Consider the following 22,055-nt stretch of genomic DNA (forward strand, 5'->3'; position numbering starts at 1 on the left):
TGACCAAACCAAGTCTGTTTTGTTCCCACCTGGCCAAAGTAGAGGGTCTTTAAATGGGAGAAAAGGAAGGTAGAAGATCTCTCTCCCTAAACTCCAGACTCAGGTTCTTCTATTTACCCGCCTTCTCAGCATTTCTACTCACACATCTGGGAGGCATTTCAAACCTAACCCAGTCAGAACTCTGAAACCCTCAGTCTTTCCTGCCTCACTTAATGACAACTCCATCTTTGCTTGTTCAAGCCAAAATCCACAGTGCCCTCCTGGGACCTGACAACTTTCCGTCCCCTCCACTGCTGCCCTATGGACCAAACTGCCATGATCTTTCACCTAGATTACTGCAACAGACTCCCTACCCTGCTTCTGTCCTTGCCCTCTGCAGCTTCTCCACACAGCTGCACCAGGTGACTGGTTGGCTACTGCCTGGGTCCCATCATGTCCCTCCTCTGCTCAAAACTCTCCAGTGGCTCCCATCTCCCTCAGATTAAAAGCCAAAGTCCCTACAACGGTATCCCAAACTATGTGACCTGTGCCTCCTTTGTTTCCCAGACCTTTTTTTTTAAAAAAAAACCTCATCTCCCCTTACTGTCCTTCTTAATTCAGCCACCCTGTACATTCCTGCCACAGAGCCTTTGCACTGGCTATTCTCTCTGCTTGAAAGATTCTTCCTCCAAGAATAAAAATGGCTCCCTTTCTCACCTCCTTTGAATCTGCTCACACGTCCATTTCTTAATGAGTCCTTCTCTGACCACCCTATTTAAAATTGCAAACATTCTTCTCTCAGCACTCTTAGCTCCCCCTTACCCTGCTCTATTTTTCTTTTTTTTTTTTTAATTACCGAACTGGGTCTTTGTTGTGGCGCATGGTCTTCTCACATAGCACAAGGGCTTCTCTTCTTGCGGAGCACCTGCTCCAGTGGTCCCAGGCTCAGAAGTTGCTGCACCTGGGATTCGCTGCCCCACAACATGTGGGACGTTAGTACCCCAAACGGGGAGAGACTGAACTTGTTTCGGCCAGATTGGAAGGTGAATTGTTAGTCACTGGACCACCTGGGGTGTCCCCCTGCTCTAATTTTTGTCTTTGCAATCATGGCTCTCCAACATACCATACAACGGACTTCTTTGCTTACCTAGCTTCTCCACTAGAAAGTAGTTTCATAAGAGCAGAGATCTCTTGTTCACAGCCGTACCCCAGGGCCTGGCACATCCAAATGAATACCTTAGTTTTCCAAAGACCAGAATGAGTTCACATCTGAAGCGGGAAAGTCATTGGCTTGAGAGTCTGTCACCCGTCACCCTCCTGGTTCACCCACCTTGGACAAATCATTTAGCCATCACAGACCCGCTCTCTGAAAAATGATGTTATGTATGACTTGAATATACTCAGTAAACTTACGGGCACATTCACCCAGGCATATTAGTAAAAACAAGACCCCCGCATTCTAGCTCGATTTACCCTTTTCCATACAGGATTTCATTTCACCTTCACACCAACCCCAGAGGTAGGTAGAGCCCCATTATGATAAGTGAAAACACCAAGGGCCTTTTTTGACAACCGAAAAACTGCAGGGAGGTCTGGGCCCCTCCCTAAATGAATGGACAGGCGAGGTCTGCCCCCCTCCCCACGCTTGGGGCGGCCCCGCAGTTCCGAGGCTCGGGAGGTCCCCGGCGGGTCGCAGTGCGGGGCTGCCACCCGGGGACTACATTTCCCAGGAGGAATTGCCCGCAGCTCGGCGGCTCCCGAGTTTTTAAAGGGCTCGCGTTAAATGAGGTGGAGGGAGTTCCGCCTTCTGTCGGCCAGTAAACGACTCGAAGCTTGGTGGAGACCGAGTGTACCCTGCCAGGGTAGGCGGGTGGGACCGGGTCGCGGTCTAGAAGACCCCCAGACTCTGCAGTGTCTGCGAGGCGAGGTGAGCCCAAGCCAATCTGGAGGCAGCCTGTTCTCCTCGTGCCCACCTCGGTCTCGGAGTCTCGGACTCTATGCCCAACTCCGGGGAAACCCCTGCCACCCCCCCACCCCCCGCCCCACCTTCCTATCCAGTTCTCCCTTACAAGGGGAGGGGCAGAGAATCTCGGCGCCTGCAGGGAGAAAGGCTATCCGTCGGCGGCAAAGCTCCCGAGACCCCTAAGCGACACCTCCCTCCGTTTCTGGCTTCAGGACCAGGAGAGAATTTACCGGTTGCTGGGATGGGCGGGGATTCGAGATGTAGGAACTACAAAATGAAGTGAAGGCGTGGGGAGCTGAGCCTCACAAAGCGCCTCCACGTCCATCCTTCCTAGTCCCGTGACCTTCACCCCTTCACCGTAAAATGGGAGTGATGGGGAGGGGGGAGTGATGGCGTTACCTGCTTCCCCAGGCAGGAGGTGCGAAGGATCAAGAAACGGGTGGAGAGCGCTGTGCAAATAAAATTATTTCATCATGGTGCCACTGAATTCATTCAGGCCTTATTTTGAGACACGCGGGGACCTGGGGTGGGGGGATGACATGTCTGTAGGATCGCTGGGTGAAACAACATCTCGGACCTGTGGCTGTCACGTGGATGCCTATTTTCCCAATCCAGATCTTAGTGGGAACCGGAAGAACTGTCTTTGACAATAACCAAAGCAAACCCATCAGAATGTTGTGTTTTCAAGCCAGGAGACTTCGGGGGTAACTGACAATATCCAAATAAGAAGGTTGAGCTTTTGAACTAACCTGGCCCTTCCTGGTTTCTCTTCCTCATCTGTGCCACCAAGATAAGCCGCGGAGAAGGTATCCCATACCGATACAGTCTCAAGACTCTCCCTCCCCGTTCCCAATCATTTGGATTAATCCAGCCCTTGGTGTGTGTGTGTGTGAGGGGGGGAACCCATTAATTTCCCTGTCCTCAGAGACTCCCAAGTCCAGTAGGAGCCTTCCCCCCCCCCCCCAATCCACACACACCCCTCCCAATAGCGACCAGTTTTCCCTCTCTTCCCCCATCTAAACCCTCCAACCCTTCCCCGTCTACAGCTGATGTCTGCAAACACCTCCTGGACCTTACTACCCAGATACCTTCATCATTTTGACTAGCTATAAATCCCCACCACCAGGGTATTGTTTAAGCTAAGAGTGACAGCTTATTTGCTTGGAGAATAAAAGCGGATTGTTGCGGGAGGGGGCTCAGAGAGGGAGCATTACAGAATCTCAACCTAGGACCCCTGCCAAGAGGGACCCTGCATGTGAATATAGGACGTCTAAGGCAGACAAGACGTCCCAGGAACGCTGCGCCTCTGACCACTAAAGCCCCTCTGAGCCCCCGAGGCTCCCCACAGACGGTGGTACCCCTTGTTTTCCTTATCTGTACCTGCCAAGCAGCAAGGGAAAGATACATACATTTTAACAAAGACATCGCATCTTCCGAGCAAAATGGAGGTGGTCCCGGCCAGGGCTCCCTGAACAACTCACACTTTCTGAAGATCACTGAGTACTCAAGCAATATGACCCTCTCCTCGACCTCCCCGCCAGAGCCCCGTTTTCCCCAAAATCCCAAAGTTCTCAGGGCTTCTCCTCATCCCAGGGGTCCCCAAGACAGTCTTTGATTAGAGCCTTCTGAGCAGCGCCTCCATTGTGGACCTCCCTGCGCATCGTCTTCAAGGAGTCCTGGGAGGGGGACTAGACCCCCAGGCTGGGTCCTAGGAGTGGGGGCAGCAAGCTCTGTCTCTGACACCCCAAAACTCCTAGGCTGAGGAAGGACTATAAATGAATTCCCAGGTAGGATACATGGAGAATGGGGGGGGGGGGGGTCTTTGAGGAGAGGAGGAGACCTGGGAGACCCCTCTTCATTCCCTCAGGGACCCAGGCAGCATTCGGGGTTCGGCCTCAGAAGAGATCCTCGATGCAGATGTCGGGGGCGCGCTGGGGGAGCGAACACAGAGGAGGGGGAAGGGACAAAGTTTGAACGTGCCCTTCCAACTCTTCCAGGGAAAGTTTACTTCGGGGTCCCAAGGACTGAGAGATGGTAGAGGTGCGGGGGGCCCGGTGGCAGGATGACCCCCGAGAGGTGACCGGACCCCGGGGGAGCGACCCCTCCCCCCTGTCCCAGCTCGGCCCGGCTGGGAGTCGCCCGTCTCGGGGCCGCGTGTGTTAGTTGGGGCCGCTTTCGGGCCGCTCTGCTGGGCTGGGGGGTCCCGCGGCGGGCCGGGAGTGGGGTCTCCGGTAGCCCCAGGGGGCAGCTTTCCTACGGGGGTTTTCAAGCAGCGGGACTCCCAGGCCCCGCAGAGCCAGCCCCCCGCAAAGGGGAAATGTGCCGGCGCGCCACCGGTCCTCAGCGCTGTTTGGGGCGCGTGGCGGGCGCGGGGGGCGGCGGCCGAGGGAGCTGGACGCCTGGCGGAGGAGTTCAGAGAGCCAGGCAGCGGCCCGGAGCGGCGGAGGGGAGCAGGAAGGCCCGGGCAGGGGGGAAAGGTCGGATTTGCTCGGCGGAAGAAACACAGATGGCGGCGGCGCGGCGCCATTCCCGGCCGGGAGCAGGCAGCCAGCAGCCCTGTCCTCACCGCGGTCCGCCCGCCGCCGCTAAATACCCGGATGCGCCGCCCGAGCGCCAGACGCGGAGCTGGGAAAAGGGAGGCAGAACAGGAGGAGGCGGAGGCAGAGGCAGAGGCAGAGCCGGGCGCCGAGACCGACCGAGCGAGAGACCGGCGGGGCTGGGCCACGCAGACACGGCCCAGTGAGCCTTCCCCGCGACCCGAGCCGGCCCCCGAGAGTCGTCCTCTGGACTGGCCTGGGAGCCAGAGGCTCCAGAGCAGATCCCGAATCAGGCTTTCGTCGGCTGCCGACGAGGGCTGGCCCTTTGGAAGGTGCCGTCTTCAACAGCAGGACCAGGCAGGCCACCATGACCGAGAACTCCACGTCCACCCCTGCGGCCAAGCCCAAGCGGGCCAAGGCCTCCAAGAAGTCCACAGACCACCCCAAGTATTCAGACATGATTGTGGCTGCCATCCAGGCAGAGAAGAACCGCGCTGGTTCCTCGCGCCAGTCCATCCAGAAGTACATCAAGAGCCACTACAAGGTGGGTGAGAACGCGGACTCCCAGATCAAGTTGTCCATCAAGCGCTTGGTCACCACTGGAGTCCTCAAGCAGACCAAAGGGGTGGGTGCCTCGGGGTCTTTCCGCCTGGCCAAGAGCGACGAGCCCAAAAGGTCCGTGGCCTTCAAGAAGACGAAGAAGGAAGTCAAGAAGGTGGCTACGCCAAAGAAGGCAGCCAAACCCAAGAAGGCTGCCTCCAAAGCCCCAAGCAAGAAGCCCAAAGCCACCCCAGTCAAGAAGGCCAAGAAGAAGCCGGCTGCCACGCCCAAGAAAACCAAAAAACCTAAGACTGTCAAAGCCAAGCCAGTCAAGGCATCCAAGCCTAAGAAGGCCAAACCAGTGAAGCCCAAAGCCAAGTCCAGTGCCAAGAGGACCGGCAAGAAGAAGTGACAATGAGGCTTTTCTTGTGGACACTCCTGCCTGTCTATTTTCTGTAAATACTTTCTCCTTCTCTCTTGGTCTCATTTGCCATCCTTTGCCCCTTTCCCTTCTGACTTTGTAAAGAGACAGAATTTGTATTTCTCAGAAATTAGGGAATAATTCATTTTTCCTTAACCAACCATGCAAGGACAGCAACAACAAATATCTCTGTAATGATGAGAATGTACTTATATTTTATTTGTTACTAATCTGCCTGTGGGTTTGGGAATTTGGGTGGGTTTGTGTGTTTTCTTTAGGTGGGTGGTTGGTTCACTCTGAAGGTAAAAGACGGTGGGGATGGGGGGAGGAATGGGCAAGGTAGTTTGTTGGGGCTAGGTGACAGGGAGCCCAGGAACTGTAAGATTTGTAGGAGTTCCTCAGAGACCATCAAGCTTTAAGTTGAGCACTCCTTGTGAGAGTTTCAGAACCTTGGTGCGGAGTAGAGAGGGATGGCAGCAGCTGGACGGCAAAGGAGGTAGATGGGGGTGGGGGGGAAACCCTCTCTTGGCTGTCTGCCACCTTCCTGTGGTGAGAGTGGGACTTCCAAACCCAGTTTCCTTCTCACTTCTGTTAGTTTGTCCGTGTAGCCTCTCTATTGTCCTAGGGAACGGGAGGGAGGGTTAAAGTGACAGCTGGTCCTAGAAACTAGCTTTTCAGTCAGCTACAAACTAGCCATTGGGGGTTTCTGTGGATTCAGAAAGTCTCATTAAATGGGAGTAGAAACTTGGGAAGGGTGAGGAGTGTCAGCCAAGTGCCTCAGTGTGCCCCTGTTGAAACTTGGGTTTTTCCACACAATTGTATTGTTTCCTAGGAGGACCTTTTTCCTTTCACCCCTTATTTTTGGTTCCTCTTGTACAAGAGGTGGCTTTGCTTGGCAGTCCAGTGGGGCTTCAGCCCTACCACTCACCACTTAAAAACCTCCTGACCTCTTTACTTTTTTTAGACGTAGTGGTAGACGGGGGAGGAGGGGAGGGCGGGGAGTGGACAGTAAGACATACTGCAGTCGACTTTGAGTTGCTAAGTAGTTTTACAGAGCTAGGTCTGGGTGTGTGTGTGTGTGTGTGTGTGTGTGTATGTATGTATGTATATATACATACCTAGGGCTAGTACTTAACGTTTCACACCCGGGAGCTGGGAGAAAAAACCCTGTACAGTCTTTCCTTTTTTTTAAATAGGCGCGCTTGCGCTCTTCCCACCCTCCTCGCCCCTTTTTGTTTTTAAATAAGTGTTCCTTGTGCCTGGAAGAATTTGCTGTCTTTGTAATTTTCAAACTTTAAAATAAAAGGTAAAAAAAAAAAGGAAAAAATCTGAGCAGTGTGTTTTTCCATACTTCTAAAACTGAAGGAGAATGCGGAGTAATAGGGTGGGCGAAACCTGGGGGCGTTTGCACCTAAGCACTAGGGAAGAGTTCCAAGAGCGCGACAGAACCCAGGAAACCTTAGGGCCGGAGCATATGGAACGTGCCTCAGCCTGCTTCTAGGCGCCGGCGTCCAGAGGGCGTCCCTACCTTCCGGAAGATGCGTGTGTAGGCAGGGCATGGGAATGGGGTGGGGGGGTCTGGTGGGTCTGGCCCTGATGTGTCTTCCAACCCCCGTCGCCTCCTCTCCCCCAACACGGACAGCTCCAGTCTCAACTTACATACAAGTCACTCCACTTTCGTCCTCTGCTGATCCCTTCAGGTCCCGCCCTCCTATCCCTAGGTCCGCCTCCCTTGCCTTAGAGCGGAGCCCTTGTCACTCCGATTGGCTGCCGGGGTCCTGCCCCCGCACGTGATGACGCCGCTGCCTTGGTGCGCAAGGACCTGAGCGGGCAGTCTAGCTCGGGTGAGGTGGGCAAAATGTGGGCTGGCCGCGTCTTAAATGCTCCGCTCTCCGGGGCCTCCCGCGGCCGCCGGGCGCAGTCGGCGCTGGCTCAGCTGCGTGGCATCCTGGAGGAGGAGCTGGAAAGCATCCGTAGAGCTGGCACCTGGAAGAGCGAGCGGGTCATCACGTCCAGTCAGGGGCCGCACATCCACGTGGACGGCGCCCCGGGAGGTAACTCCCCCTTCCTGGGAATCGCCAGACCTGGACGGGTGTTCGGGGGGCCGTCCTGAGGGTTTCTCTGAAATGGAGATCCTGGAGGCAGTGAGCGGGCCAGAGCACGGGCACACGTAGCCACTGCTGGACCGTTTCCCATCTGTCAGGCCGACTTGCCTTTTCCCACAGTTAATTCTACCCTGATTAGACCTGTTCCCCCAGAAGAAGGTAATTTGTCCTTTGAGCACTTTTTTGATTTAGAGACCAGGGCTCGATCCGATATCCAGCCTGTGAGAACGAAAGGAAGAAAGCGAGACAGCCAGTTGGCTCCCACCATAGGGATTTAAGAAAGGGTAATGGGAAGGCAGCAGCAAGAAATCCCACATTTCTAGAGCTGCTGGTTTGTTCAAATTTCTGCTAACTGCTGCGCCTGCACTCCTGCAAATCTCAAAACATGGGCATGACTGGTCCCATTTACAAACGAAGAGAAGCTGATGCTCATAGATTTGAAGTGCCTTACCCATAAACCCCCAGCTAGCTGCAGGAAGAGCTGGGTTTTTAGGGTAGGTCTTCTGGTATATTGGCGCAGGAAGGTCACCTAACTGTCCATAGAGACCAACTTTCTGGCCACAATCACTGTTTGAGCAAGGGGCTTGAGGGCTGCCCCACAAGTCATACTGTGAACTGGCCCACCAGGCCTCCCTGGTTTCTGTCTCATCTGTGGTCACCGCTCATCTTGTCTGTGCCAGGACCCAGGTGGGTGCTGGTTACCAATAGGCCTCCAAACCTGCCTTCTGCCCAGGAAATAGGCCTGGAATACTTGGTGCTATTGTGCTTATTTGTAAAACAGAGGTCTCTCTCCTCCTCCAGGGAACCTTGGAGCAGATCAAACAGTGGGAAATTAGGAGACCCAGGTTCCTATCCTGTTTTGCCTCTCCCAAACTGAGTAAACCTTGCCCTCTTGGAGTCTTAGTTTCCTTCCTGGGTCAGCTGTGTCCACTTTGGGCTTTAAAATGCAAGGGTCAAGGTCTCAGAGAGGCCACCCTCCTGGGCATACAGTTCTGTACCAGGCAGGAAAGTCAACTGTGTGGAGTTTGGAGACCATTGTAGGGCTCTGTGATGCCCTCTTCTTTTACCCAGGAAAGAGCCAAGGGCCAGATGAGGAGTTACTGGTTGTCTTCAGAGATAGAAGAAGCCAGAGAGGAAGGGCTGTGGGTGAATGTGATCCAAACCTTCTCCTTCTCCAAAGTGCTCTTCTGGGAGTCCATTTCTGCCCCTCCTTCTCCTGTAACTGTTGAATTCCGTGCCTCCTAGGGGCTCCCTGCTCCCCAGCCTGGCCTCTGCTCCAGAACAGATCGTATTGTATGGTTGTTGCCTCTTCAAGGGTGACTCAAGGTTCATTTCCTCTCTTGAGTTCCCAGGGCCTGGCACCTTTAAGGCCCTGATTGTCCTGAGTTCCTGTGTCTATCCCCTATCCTCCATCTCAGGAATTATTAACTTCTGTGCCAACAACTACCTGGGCCTGAGCAGCCACCCTGAGGTCATCCAGGCAGGTCTGCAGACCCTAAAGGAGTTTGGAGCCGGCCTTAGTTCTGTCCGCTTCATCTGTGGCACCCAGGTACAGCGAGGGTGTGGCCGGGGGGGGGGGGGGCAGGGAGGACGGGGTGGCTGGGCACTGACTTCAGATGTCTGCTTCTGCAGTCAGCAGGACTGGTTTAGGCAACTCAGCTCATCCCAGAACTCTGGGCCCATGCTTAGCCCCAGTGCTGTTCACTGGAAAAACTGGGTTCATGCTTCTGTTTTGCTGTGAAGCCTTGGGCAAGAAATTTAACCTCTCAGAGTATCCATTTCCCCACCCACAGAACAGAGCTTCTTACCTGTTCCTCTTCAAGAAAGGAAGAATAGAAGGCAGGGATTGAAATAGAGGTTTCTGGAGCTATTCTGCCTGAGTTTGGTTTCTAGTACTGCCATTTATTGGTTCTGTTACTATGGGCAAGTGTCTTTAACTTGTCTGAGCATCAATGCCTTCATTGGTAAAGTGGGAATAATAATACTTAATAAGATTACCCCAAATTAAAGGGTTAATAGTGAGTTGGCAAAAAAAGTTCGTTGAAGTTTTTCCGTAACATCGTTCGGAAAACTCTGAATGAACTTTCTGGCCAGCCCAATACATGTAAAAATGCTTAGAACAAGGCCTGACACACAGCAGTGCTCAATAAATGTTGCTTAATAATTTTATTTTGTATATGCTACAAAATGAACTCTTTATACATGAAACTTATAGTGCTTACTATGTATCATGTGCTATTTTAAGAACATTGCAAATTACTTCTTAATGCAGATAATAATCCCAAGTTCTAAGTGTTATTCTTGCCCCTGTTCTAGAGATGAGGACACTGAGGCCCTGAGAAGTTAATTGACTTGCCCAGAGCACACAGCCTATTGTGGTGGAACTTGAACCTATATGGCCTTGCTCAAGAGTCAGTGCTTCTGAGTCCTCGTGATTATTATTACTTGTCCTCTCAGAAAGGTGAAGGTGAAATGAATGGAACTTTTGACTTCCAACCAGGGCAGGTTAGACTGGACAGCTTCCAAATCTAACAATTGGAGGCCCAAATGAACCTAGAGTTACTTATGTAATCCTCCTTTTTGCCATTAAACAGCAGGAAAAGGCACTTAGGGACTTGTGTCATGATCCAGTGGTTAAGACTCTGTGCTCCCACTGCAAGGGGCGCAGATTTGATCTTTGATCCCTGGTCAGGGAACTAAGATCCTGCATGCTGTGTGGTGTGGCCAAAAAATAAATAAATAAAAGGAAAATAAAGAAAAAAGAAAATAGAAAAAAAGGGTACTCAGTTTAATAGAGAAAATATCTTCCTTTGCCATTAGCATCCGTAATTCTACCATCAGACCCCCATTGTAAAATGAAAACCCAACCAGGAAGAGGGGCACCTAGTGGGCCCCTAATGCTTCAGATTCCTGTGTTAGCTCTGGGTGAACCCTTGTGGTGCAAAAAGAAGGGGGGAGGATCTGTTTGTGGCCCTCTAAGCCTCTGTCCCCAGGACTTGTCCCATGTGGCCCCAAAGGCATTAATATGTGTTTCACTCCTTTACTTCAGAGCATCCACAAAGATCTAGAAGCAAAGATAGCCCGCTTCCACCAACGGGAGGATGCCATCCTCTATCCCAGCTGTTTTGATGCCAACACCGGCCTCTTTGAGGTGTGTGACACCACGGGTGGAAGTTGGTGAGGCCTGCCAGGCTGTGCAGGGCTTGGGAGTGTGCAGTCTGGAGCACTTGGCAGGACACCAGGGCCATGTCTAGAGGCTCCAGTGGGCCAGTATGTCTCCAGGAGGAATTCTGGGGCTTACAAGGAGGCCAGCTTCCAGGGCATTTGGGAGGTAACCTACATCAGCTGGAAGGCTGAGGGTGTTAGGGGCCAGGCATTCACCAAACATGTTGTCACTTGCTTTTGCTAGAGCAGGGTCTCTGATTCAGCCTGTCCTGGAACCCCTGGGGATCAAGATAGAGGCAGGGGGGTTCTTGCCTCCCTGCCCAGAATAATGCCCTGGTTGGCAGTGAAATATTGATTCAGGGGGAGTCATGAGGGAGGGTGAACCCCATGGTGGTTGGGTGATGGCTGTAATTCTGACTGCCTTCCACCAGGTCCTGCTGACCTCGGAGGACGCAGTCCTGTCGGATGAGTTGAACCATGCCTCCATCATTGACGGCATCCGTCTGTGCAAGGCCCACAAATACCGCTACCGCCACCTGGATATGGCTGATCTGGAAGCCAAGCTGCAGGAGGCCCAGGTGCGGCAGGGTCTTGCGCATCCAGGGCCAAGGTTTTATCCTCAGCCTCCCCCGCAAACTGCCCCCTTCCCCAGTGAAGGAAAAGAGGCTTGCAGAAGCCATCTCCTCACTCACAGGCAAATAGCCTGAAAGTTTGAAACAGCCAAGATCTGAACCCAGATCCTCAGACCCAACACAACTTGGCAACTAAACAACAACAATCTTAGACCCAAAACTTTATCCCATGGCACAATGCTGTTTTGAGTTCGAGGAAGCACCTTATGTGTGGCAGGCCCCTGCCCAGCATCAGAGTGGGATAAGCTTATGGACACAACTGACCCCACCCCACCCTGCCCTCTGGAGAGGAGACTGGGAGCATTCTCACTGCCCAGTGGCTAAGCATGTCTCCAGACTGCCCTGGAGGAGATGGGGAAGGCCCAGAGGAGGCAGAGGATGTGCCAGCCTCAGCACGAGGGTACCAGTGTGCTCATCTCTGTTCTGGGCATGGGCAGAGTGAGCCTTTAGAGCGCCAAGCAGCAAAGAAAGGGAGTGACTTGGTCTAACTCGTGATACCAGCCACTGCCTTCCGCATCTTCTCTGCAGAAGCATCGGCTGCGCCTTGTGGCCACTGATGGGGCCTTTTCCATGGATGGTGACATCGCACCCCTGCAGGAAATCTGCCGCCTTGCCTCTCAATATGGTGCCTTGGTCTTTGTGGACGAAAGCCACGCCACTGGCTTCCTGGGGGCCACAGGACGGTGGGAGCACACAGCCCCTGAGGCCTTGGGTTGGACTCATCAGGGTGGGTGGGAAACAACAAGGCCAGCCCCCACACCCAACCCATGAGCCTGGGTGCTCAGGTGGCTGTGGTGGTAGTGGCAGCTTCCCTTGCAGGGGCACAGATGAGCTGCTGGGCGTGATGGACCAAGTCACCATCATCAACTCCACACTGGGGAAGGCACTGGGTGGAGCATCAGGTGCCTGCTGGCTTGGGCCCTTGGGCTCCCTTTATCTGCACGCACGGCCCTGGAGGGGTCTTGAGGGAGGTGGGGAGGGGAGACCTGGGGCTGCAGGGAAGAAAACAGCATGAACTGTCCTCTCAGGAGGGCCATGGGGTAAGCTCTGGCTCCTTGTGCTCACCCTTATTCTCAGGGGGCTACACGACCGGGCCTGGGGCCCTGGTGTCCCTGCTACGGCAGCGGGCCCGGCCCTACCTCTTCTCCAACAGTCTGCCACCTGCTTCTGTCGGCTGTGCCTCCAAGGCCCTGGACCTGCTCATGGAGAGCAATGCCATCGTCCAGTCTATGGCAGCCAAGACCCTGCGGTGCGGTCCTGGGCAGGGTGGGGCCGGCTGGGGCGAGGGAGCTAGTGAGGGTCTGCCCTGCATACCTGCACAGGCCCATAACTCTCTGCCTTTGCATCCTGCCTCTGCCCACCTCCATGTCCCCAGCGGGTTGCACTGGAACTTGGCTCTCTTAACCAGGGGCTACGTGCTTGCCCCCACCCTCTTCTCTCTGTCTTTTTCTTCCATTTCTTGGTACATTTCATATATGTTTATTTTTTTTATTTTTTGGCCCTACTGCCTGTGGGATCTTAGCTCCCCAACCAAGGATCGAACCCACGCCCCATGCATTGGAAGTATGGAGTGTTAATCACTGGACTCCCAGGGAAGTCTCCCCGGTGCATTTCTTTGCAAATGATCCTGCATTCCCCCTTCTTGTACAGTCCTGTCTTTCTGCCTCCCTAACTGGTCTTCCTGTTCCTCTGCCTCTTTCCCCATCTGCTTCTCTGGGTCAGCATCTCTGTCTTTGTTGGTCCCTCCTGCAGACTTGGTCACAAGCCTTGGGTCACATCCTTGTCTATCAGGGGTGGATGTGATTACTCCACAGTCCCCCAACTCCCAGTAACACCCAGCTCATGCCCACAGATTCCGCAGTCAGATGGAGGCTGCTGGCTTCACCATCTCAGGAGCCAATCACCCCATCTGCCCTGTGATGCTGGGTGACGCTCGGCTGGCCTTAAACATAGCAGATGACATGCTTAAGAGAGGTAAGGAGGCGGGGCTTGAGATGTGGCTGTGGGTCCTAAAAGAAAAGGAGGGAGCCCTTAGACTGTGAATATCCCCTCTTCCCCCAGCCCTACTACCCTTCTTAGATCAGATGTCTGTCCAAGCTTGAAAACCCTAGGCCATGGGGCAGTCCCAGGTTTGAGAGACCTTTGATCGCTCCCTTGCCCTCTGTAGCCCCCAGAAAAGTAAGAGCTATCTGTCATGCCCCCTAGAACCTGCCTGGTTATGGTGAGCCCCAACTTGACCCTCTCTACCCTCGCAGGCATCTTTGTCATTGGGTTCAGCTACCCTGTGGTCCCCAAGGACAAGGCCCGGATCCGAGTCCAGATCTCAGCAGTGCACAGCGAGGAGGACATTGACCGCTGTGTGGAGGCCTTCGTGGAGGTGGGGCGACTGCACGGGGCACTGCCTTGAGTTCTGGGTAGTGACTAGCAGAGCCGAGGTCCCCCTCCCAACACAGTGAAAAGGGGGGCCTCTGATCAGCCCAGGCCAGAGGCTCTGAACTCTGTCATTCCTGGCGCCAGGCTGGCATGAGGCCTGTGCTTGTGGGTGTGAGGTTAAAGCAACAGTGTGGAAATCGGCTGTGACGTACTGGTCTACTTTATTCTCTTGGAGCAGCCCCAGTCCTGCAGCTGGTTGAAGGATCAGGCAGGAGCTGGGACTTTGAGGGCTGTGATAGCTCTCAGAGTTGATCACTTCTTTGAAATTAAGATGGGACCCAGGCAGGTGGGATGACACCATTTGGCTCAGTTGGATGCTTTCCTGACGTAGAAAGAAGCTGAGCACCAGCTCTACAGGCCCCTTCCCATGCCACCCGCCCCCCCTACTCCACAGCCTCCAGAGTCTAGCCCTGGTGAACCCCTCGTCCTCTGCTCCCCACCCCAAGGATGGCCTACAGCTGCCCAGATAAGAAGGGGCTGGACACCCAAGTCCATGTTTGGGAGAAGCAGAAGATTGCGCCCCAGAGGAAAGAATGTCTGTCACTATTGGAGAGGCCCCGAGAGACTGGAACCCTATATTCTAGCCCCACTTTGTCCCTGCCTTTGTGGCCTTAGGCAGCCCCTGCCCCCGTGTGTGCCTCGGTCTTCCCTGCTGTACCATGACTGGCTGTTACATTGGTATCTGGAGCCCTTCCATCTCCATATTCCGAGGGCTCACTGGTCTAGTCAGAGGAACCGCCAGGGGGCGCAGTGAGCTCAGCTTCTGGCTGCTATTTTCCAGCCCCCTCTAGACTTCAGGCCTTGGACAGGCTGTTTTTACAGCCCCACAGTCAAGGCCCCATCCCCACTGCCCCCCCCCCCCCAACCCCCGACAACGGCTCACTGCTCCCCTGCTAGAGATGACAGTCCCCTTCCCATCGTCGCAGCCCTTCTCTCTCCATAGCCCTCCCCACTCAGCCTTATGGGCACCTGGTAGGGTAAAGGATGGGTCTGAGTCACACAGCTCCAGCCTCAGCATGGTGTGGCCTTGGGAGCTGATAGTCTGCTGGCGAGAGGGCAGGGAGGATGAAAAAGCCCTTTTTCATTAAAGGTGGGCGCCACGGCTCTGGTACCCCACACCCCCAGGCCTCCCTTCAGCCTGGGTGTCTAGAGAGGGACAGTCTGGGTGAGCTCTGGTCCCAGCCAGCAGGGTCTTAACGCTGGGATTCTGAGAATCCTAGCCTGTGATCCTGGGCAGCTTGAAGCTGGGGGTCCAGGAGTTTGGGGTACTTGGGGATGCAGCCCCAGGGAAGGGGGCTGCAGTGGCCACGTTCGGGGCCCAAACACAGGGTAGGGCATCTAGCGCCAGGTGCACTTCAGCAGCAAGTACCCACCGCCTGGTGCCCAGCGCCTGGCCAGGCCAGCAGCTTGTGTGTGGTCTGCTCAGGCTGGCAGGTCATGGCAGGTGGCCATGAGCAGCCACGGGAGGACGGGTCACAGTTGGTGATGCCCAGATAAGACAGCCGTAGGTGAGGTCCACCCACCAGTGGTACAGAGTGTGTGCTTCTTCCTCCTACAGTTTCCAGGCACCACCAGCTGCTGACGTTGTGTGCCTGGGGACAGACCAGCACTGTGACGCTGTGGGCCAGCTTGTCGCAGTAGGGCGCCAAGTTTTCAGCCAGCTCATGGTTCAGCATGTGACCTGTACTGGCCCAGGTTCACCATGGCGCGGGTCTTCCGCAACTGTCCCCAAGGGGTCAGAAGAGGTGCCAGCAGGCACAGGGGCACCTCTGGGCACACATGCTTGGGCTTAGCACATACTGGTCATTGCCAGAGGCCAAGACAGGCTATAGGGCCAGCCACAAAGTCGCACTTTCACATCTTGCAGGGCCCAGATCTCCAGGGACTGCTCTCAGGGCGCACCATCTGTCCTCTACATTGGGCGCAGGGTTCAAGGCCACAGCCACCAGAAGCAGCAGTTGGAACAAGGGGAGGTGTGGGTGCCCGGGGCCCACTGGGCTCAGGCCATGGTGAGGTGCCCATTCTGCCTGCCTCACAGGTGGTCCTGCTCTGGTTGCCTCGATCTTCCTCTCCTCGGCTGTCATCACAGCTCAGCTTAGCTGCTCCTGGGAGCTCTTTGCCCTAGAACTACTCCAACCCAGCCAGAGCCCAGACTCTGGCAAGGAGGGCCATAGCTGGCTTGGAGCTCCCAAGGGGAGGGAGGGCAGTGTGTCAGGGTTTTCAGGGTCCAGGCCTGCCACATTTGTGAGTCAAGGCTTCTGGGCATCTCACAGTGCATTCCTTCCATATAAGATGGTTGTGGACCCCCAAGTTCTCAAATCCCATCACTCTAAGTCTAGATCCTACAGTTCTGCTCTTCCGAGATCACAAGATTCTACAATTCTAACTCCTTAATGCAATTTTGATAGCTCTGAATTCAGGTTTGCAGAATCTAGGGATGATCCCTAATATTTTCAATTCAGTGAGTTTCTGCTTCTAAAAGTTCGGGGATGTTCCACATCTGTGTTGGGTGGCATCAGGCTTTAGAGGAGCGTGAGCACTGGTGAACATCCCAGGGCCTCAGGAAGCCAGTTCTGAAGAGTCTCGTCCCAGCTCCTCAGGCCTTGGTTGCAAGTCCTGGCTTCATCAGCATCCTCTCAGGCTCTTTTCTTTCTCTTTGCACAGACTTCTTGACATTCACCCCACCCTCCCAGCTTCTAAAGACTACACAACCCCTACCGCCTCTCTTCCCCTTTCATTGCAGACTGCCTTCTGCCCCCACTACATTTGTCTAGTAACAACAATTTGTTGTTAAATCCAATGCATCTTGTCCCACTGGCCTCTAACACTCTGGAAGATGTGGCCATGTGGTCCACTCCTCCTCCAAGAGGAGGTCCAGACCAGATCCCCATGACTGAATCACCAGTCATTCACCAAGACCTGGTAACCTCTTTGCCTGGAGGAGAGGCTTTTAATGGGTCACTCATTAAATCACTCCCCCTCTAGCCATTCTTTCAACCCCAGGCCATAATAAGCTAATTACAAAATAAATGAGCAGGTCACGCCCCTACTCTAGAATCTTCTGTAGTTCCCCACTGCCCTAAGACTAAAAGTCAGACTCTGGACATGCACATAGACCCTTCAGTCTTCAGGCAGACTGAAGCCCTGGAATCAGCTTAGGGAAGCTCATGGGTCTTGAAATTCTCAGGGCCAGGAGGAATCCTAGTCTGCAGAAAAGGAGACTTTTATCTGGTTTCCTAGCATTGGACACTCCATTCAAGACTAGAAGTCCTGGGACTTCCTTGATAGCTCAGTGGTCAAGACTCTGCACTTCCAACGCAGGGGGCTCTGGTTCGATCCCTGGTTGGGGAACTAAGATCCCCTATGCCATGTGGCAAAAAAAAAAAAAAAAGACTAGGAGTCCTTTCTGAACTTGGGTTGGAGCCCTTCTTGGAGCAGGGAGCAGAGAGGATGTGGAGTGGAGTGAGCAAGCAGGACCACGGGAGGTGAGAGGACCAGGAATGGACTGGGCCCTGGGCACAGAGGGGTTAACCACAAAGCGAGAATCTCAGAGAGCGAGATCAATGGGTTACTCGCTGCAGAAAGGCAGAAGCAACGCAGAGAGGCGGAGGAGAGGAGAGCCAGGCAGAAGAGCATGCCACCCGGGGAAAATCAGGGACTGAGGAGGAGGTGGCTACTTCTTCGGAGGGAGAGGAGAGGCCTTGAAGGAGAAGAGGGTGCAGTGGGAGGCAGAGCTGTACCTGCAGGTAGGCACCAAGGGGCAGCCACTGAGCCAGGAGGCAGCTTCAGCCCGGTCAGTTTGCCCAGGGAGAGCAGGAGCCCAGTGCCCAGGACTGAGGTCTGTGTCGCCCATCTGGGCTTGGCGGCGGGGGTGGGGGGTGGGGGCGGGCTCCTGCATGCTGGGATGGGGGGTCTCTAAGATACCACCTTTCTTTCCTCCTCCCTGCTCGGCCCCCTTGCCCTTCATTCGTCCAGCTACCCCAGAGGTCCAAACATGCAGGGAGACCCACAAGTAGCAGCTGATGTGGACCATGGGGTGCGACAGAGGTCAGGTGACCATATCTTACATAGATGTAACACACACACAGACACGCACACGCACGCACACATGCAGGTTGTCAGGGGCACCGCCTATTACAGCTCTCAGATGAGTGCTCCAGCCTGGGAGTCGGTACCAGGGTCGCAACAACCTCAGATCTCTCAGAGTGTGATAACTAGGTTCCCAAGTCCCCTCTCTGAGCCTCAATTTTCTCATGTACAAGAGTGGGCAGTGACCTATATGGTGCTCCCAGTTGTGCCGTGTGGTGCTCTCACTAAGCTGGACTATCCAGTGACTCAGGATGTCACCCCAGTTTGGTTGAATTTGACTAATATTCAAAAGTCTTCCCTGTATTTCAGATCCCCATTGAAAAGTGAGGAAAATACACCAGATCCTGGGGTTGGAACTGCCCCTCCCCACACCCCACTTTGCATATGTCTTTACCTGCATCATTGGTTGAAGGTGTCTATCCACTACCTAATCAGTCCTTCACGCCCTGGGATGTTTCCTAGGAAACTGAGAAACCCACCTTAGACACCAGTGAGACTGCCAGGAGCTTGCACAGTGGGTCTCAGGGATAAGTTTTGTCTCTGTCTGCCCAACATCCCTGTCCCCCACAAACCTCCACCCCAGGAGACTTGGCCAGGCCTATGGTGGGGGAACTAGACCCCTGAATTGAGTGACCAGAGCTGAGGACTCCAGCTTTTCTTCCTCAGGTGCCCATCTGTTGGGAAGATGGCTGATATTCAGAACATTTCGCTAGACAGCCCGGGGAGTATGGGGGCTGTGGCAGTGCCCGTGGTCTTTGCCCTCATCTTCCTGCTGGGCACGGTGGGCAACGGGCTGGTGCTGGCAGTGCTGCTGCAGCCTGGCCCGAGTGCCTGGCAGGAGCCGGGCAGCACGACGGATCTATTCATCCTCAACCTGGCGGCGGCTGACCTCTGCTTCATCCTGTGCTGCGTGCCTTTCCAGGCCGCCATCTACACGCTGGACGCCTGGCTCTTCGGGGCCCTGGTTTGTAAGGCTGTGCATCTGCTCATCTACCTCACCATGTACGCCAGCAGCTTCACCCTGGCGGCTGTCTCAGTGGACAGGTGTGCTGGGCTGGGAACGTGGCCCGGTCTGGGGGAGGGGAAGGAGGGAATGGGGGACCGAAAAGGGAGGGGGAGGGAGAAAAAGAACAGCTGTCTGGCCCCCACCAACCAGTCTCGGGGCATACTGCACCGAGTATACTGCAGGGCATACTTGAGGGGGGTCATCCTGCTCTCACCCCATCTTCCCTGGAAGAATCCAGAGAACATTTCTGTGTTCCAAGTGTCAGCACAGGGCCTGGCACTTAGTCCGTGCTCTGTAAGCATGAAATGAATGGCAAAAGGAACACACGAATGAAATTCATCAGCTATTTTATTACCGCCCACATCTGGCCCGAGTTGTGGTCAGACCGGCTTTCAGGGCTTGAAACTTGGGGTCAAACCTAGGCTCACTCTCTAGTTAACTCGTTGATGACCTTGGGCCGGTTGGTCTTTTCTCGCTGAGCTCTGCCCCAGCCTCGGTAGGTGCCGGGCGCTGGTCCAAGCGCTTTGCGCGCTAACTCCCTTCATCCCCACAACCTCCCTGCGAGCGAGGCCCGGCGCGACCGCGACAGTTCAGAGGCGGGCGGTATCCAGGCCGCCCGCCCGCCGCCGCGCTGACGCCGCGCCCGCCCGCAGGTACCTGGCCGTGCGGCACCCGCTGCGCTCGCGGGCCCTGCGCACGCCGCGCAACGCCCGCGCCGCCGTGGGCCTGGTCTGGCTGCTGGCGGCGCTCTTCTCGGCGCCCTACCTCAGCTACTACGGCACGGTGCGCTACGGCGCGCTTGAGCTCTGCGTGCCCGCCTGGGAGGACGCGCGCCGCCGCGCCCTCGACGTGGCCACCTTCGCCGCCGGCTACCTGCTGCCCGTGGCCGTGGTGAGCCTGGCCTACGGGCGCACGCTGCGCTTCCTGTGGGCAGCCGTGGGCCCCGCGGGCGCGGCGGCCGCCGAGGCCCGGCGCAGAGCCACGGGCCGCGCGGGGCGCGTCATGCTGGCGGTGGCGGCGCTCTACGCCCTCTGCTGGGGCCCGCACCACGCGCTCATCCTCTGCTTCTGGTACGGCCGCTTCGCCTTCAGCCCGGCCACCTACGCCTGCCGCCTGGCCTCGCACTGCCTCGCCTACGCCAACTCCTGCCTCAACCCGCTCGTCTATGCGCTCGCCTCCCGCCACTTCCGCGCCCGCCTCCGCCGCCTGTGGCCCTGCGGCCGCCGCCGCCCCCGCGCCCGCTGCCCCCCGGGTGGTGCCCGCCGCGCCCTCCGTCGCGTCCGCCCGGGATCCCCTGGCCCCGCCGGCTGCTCCGGGAACGCCCGGCCTCGCGGGAGGCTGCCGGCGGGCTGCGACTGGGGCGGGGGGCGGGGTCCAGAGCCCGCAGGTGGTGGAGAGGCGTGCAGGGCCCTACATGCCAGAGGACCAGAATAAACCTTGTCTGCCTCCGCTCTGCCGGGTGTCCGTCTGTCTGTCCTTCCTCTTCCAGGGCCGGGCCGTACTAGGGGATGGGGCCAAAGCCAGGAACCCTCTGAGGAGAAGTGGACACTCAGTCCACTGAGTGACACCCCTGGACGGTGAAAATGGTTCCACGCAGCCAAGCGCAGGCCCCCAGGCCAGGCAGCCTGCAGACTATGTCCATAGCAACTCTGGCAGGAAGAAGGGTTGTCCCTCTGCCCATTCCTCCAACTCTGTTAGCGTCTTGGAAGCCCTGCTTCCTCTACCAAGCCCCTTCTTTCGAAGCCCTGTCCTGAGTAACTTAATAGCGTAGTGGTAGTGCTGGTCGCTCAGTCGTGTCCGATTCTTTGCGAACCCAAGGACTGTAGTCCAGTCAGGCCTCTCTGCCCTTGGGATTTGCCAAACAAGAATACTGGAGTGGATTGCCCTTCCCTTCTCCAGGGGATCTTCCCAACCCAGGGATGGAAGCTGGGTCTCCTGCATTGCAGGCAGATTCTTTACCGTCTGAGCCATCAGGGAAGTCAGAGTAACTTAATACTAACAGATAGAAAATAAACATAGCAAATACTTATTAAACACTTTGTGTGTATCCCATAAGGCTTCCCTGATGGCTCAGCTGGTAAAGAATCCCCCTGCAATGCGGGAGACCTGGGTTTGTTTCCTTGGTTGGGAAGATCGCCTGGAGAAGGGAACAGCTACTACAGTGTTACATTCTTCAATCTAATTACAGCTTTGCAAGGTAGATATCATTCGTTCCTCTTTAAAGATGTAGACATCAGGTATCAGAGGGGTTTAGCGATTTGCCACACAGCTAGTGTTTGGGAGAGTCTGGATTCAAACCTACTGCTGTTTACCTTTTCTACTTAGCAGAACCGACTTCTCCACTACTGGGACCTCTGTTGTCAGATCCCATGGTTTCCAGTGTTTCTCTTGGTTCTTCCTCATTCTGCATCACCTCTCTTCCCCAAACCTATAGCTCCCCATACTCAACTGGCTGCCCTGGAAACCACAGAGGGCCCCCACCCCCCTGCTATAGCAGAATTCTGTTTAGGTACTCAGGACAGCGGGTCTTGATGGGTGTGCCCCAGCCGTCAAGTCCTAGGTCCATTGCCTGACCCAACCCCTCACATTATTCCTTCAGCCACTTGAGGCTCCTGGCTCAGGGGAGACACTGAGCCACACTCAGACCCCAGCTGGCCTTCCAGCAGCCCTGATTACCCTGTGGCCCCCTCCCTACCTGGCCCTACACACAGCTGGCATAGTCTGGCTGTGGAAATCTCCTAATTAACCAATAGATCAGTCCCAATGGTGTGGAGCTGCCCACTTCCTCCCTCACCGTAAGCCAATATTGTTTATTAGCTTCTGGCTGAGACCTTCCAATTCTCTGTCTCCCCGGCACACACACCCCAGCTGCTGGGCACCCTGGAAAGGCCCTCCTTGACACTGGGCAGCTGCTGAGACCTCCTCACTGCCTGCCACCTGCCACAGACCCAGGGATCAGAGTGGCAGTCAGCCTTCTCAGGGGGAGGCTGAGAGCCAGCTGGGGAGCCAGTGCTGCCAGGGCCCAGCACCAGGGCTGACACCTGGTCCCCAGCTCTTTCTCCCCGGACTCTGCCAAGATGTCCCCGACTGACTCAGGCTGCAGCAGTGGGAGAGTTTCCTGGAGGGCAGGGGCTGTGATGCTGCCGCTTCTGCAGCCCCCAGGGTGGCCTCTGTCTCCCCACGGC

The 22,055-nt window shown here is 55.5% G+C and overlaps 3 protein-coding genes across 4 annotated transcripts; all 3 read left to right on the plus strand.

Moving 5' to 3' along the window:
• The first annotated feature begins 4,469 nt into the window (after window positions 1–4,469).
• On the plus strand, window positions 4,470–6,767 carry H1-0 (H1.0 linker histone). The gene has a single exon (XM_065943667.1). The coding sequence runs from the start codon at window positions 4,847–4,849 to the stop codon at window positions 5,429–5,431; it is 585 nt and encodes a 194-aa protein (XP_065799739.1). The 5' UTR covers window positions 4,470–4,846; the 3' UTR covers window positions 5,432–6,767.
• A 466-nt stretch (window positions 6,768–7,233) lies between these two features.
• Window positions 7,234–13,916, plus strand: GCAT (glycine C-acetyltransferase). Of its 2 annotated transcripts, none has more exons than XR_010661593.1 (9): window positions 7,234–7,494; window positions 8,964–9,094; window positions 10,595–10,696; window positions 11,142–11,288; window positions 11,871–12,025; window positions 12,162–12,244; window positions 12,420–12,591; window positions 12,865–13,316; window positions 13,598–13,625. XR_010661593.1 is itself a non-coding variant. In XM_065923724.1 (9 exons), exons 1-9 carry the CDS (start codon window positions 7,299–7,301, stop codon window positions 13,747–13,749), a joined length of 1,260 nt encoding a protein of 419 aa, XP_065779796.1. In that variant the 5' UTR covers window positions 7,234–7,298; the 3' UTR covers window positions 13,750–13,916. The 2 variants fall into 2 exon arrangements, 1 of the variants encoding a protein (XP_065779796.1); XM_065923724.1 differs by having other exon boundaries at window positions 13,195–13,316; window positions 13,598–13,916.
• A 4,587-nt stretch (window positions 13,917–18,503) lies between these two features.
• GALR3 (galanin receptor 3) lies at window positions 18,504–20,304 on the plus strand. The gene is made up of 2 exons (XM_065937048.1): window positions 18,504–18,908; window positions 19,524–20,304. The coding sequence occupies exons 1-2, from the start codon at window positions 18,550–18,552 to the stop codon at window positions 20,302–20,304; spliced, it is 1,140 nt and encodes a 379-aa protein (XP_065793120.1). The 5' UTR covers window positions 18,504–18,549.
• Window positions 20,305–22,055: the final 1,751 nt, after the last annotated feature.

This window comes from Muntiacus reevesi, chromosome 1 (assembly GCF_963930625.1).
Source record: "Muntiacus reevesi chromosome 1, mMunRee1.1, whole genome shotgun sequence".
NCBI lineage: Eukaryota > Metazoa > Chordata > Mammalia > Artiodactyla > Cervidae > Muntiacus > Muntiacus reevesi.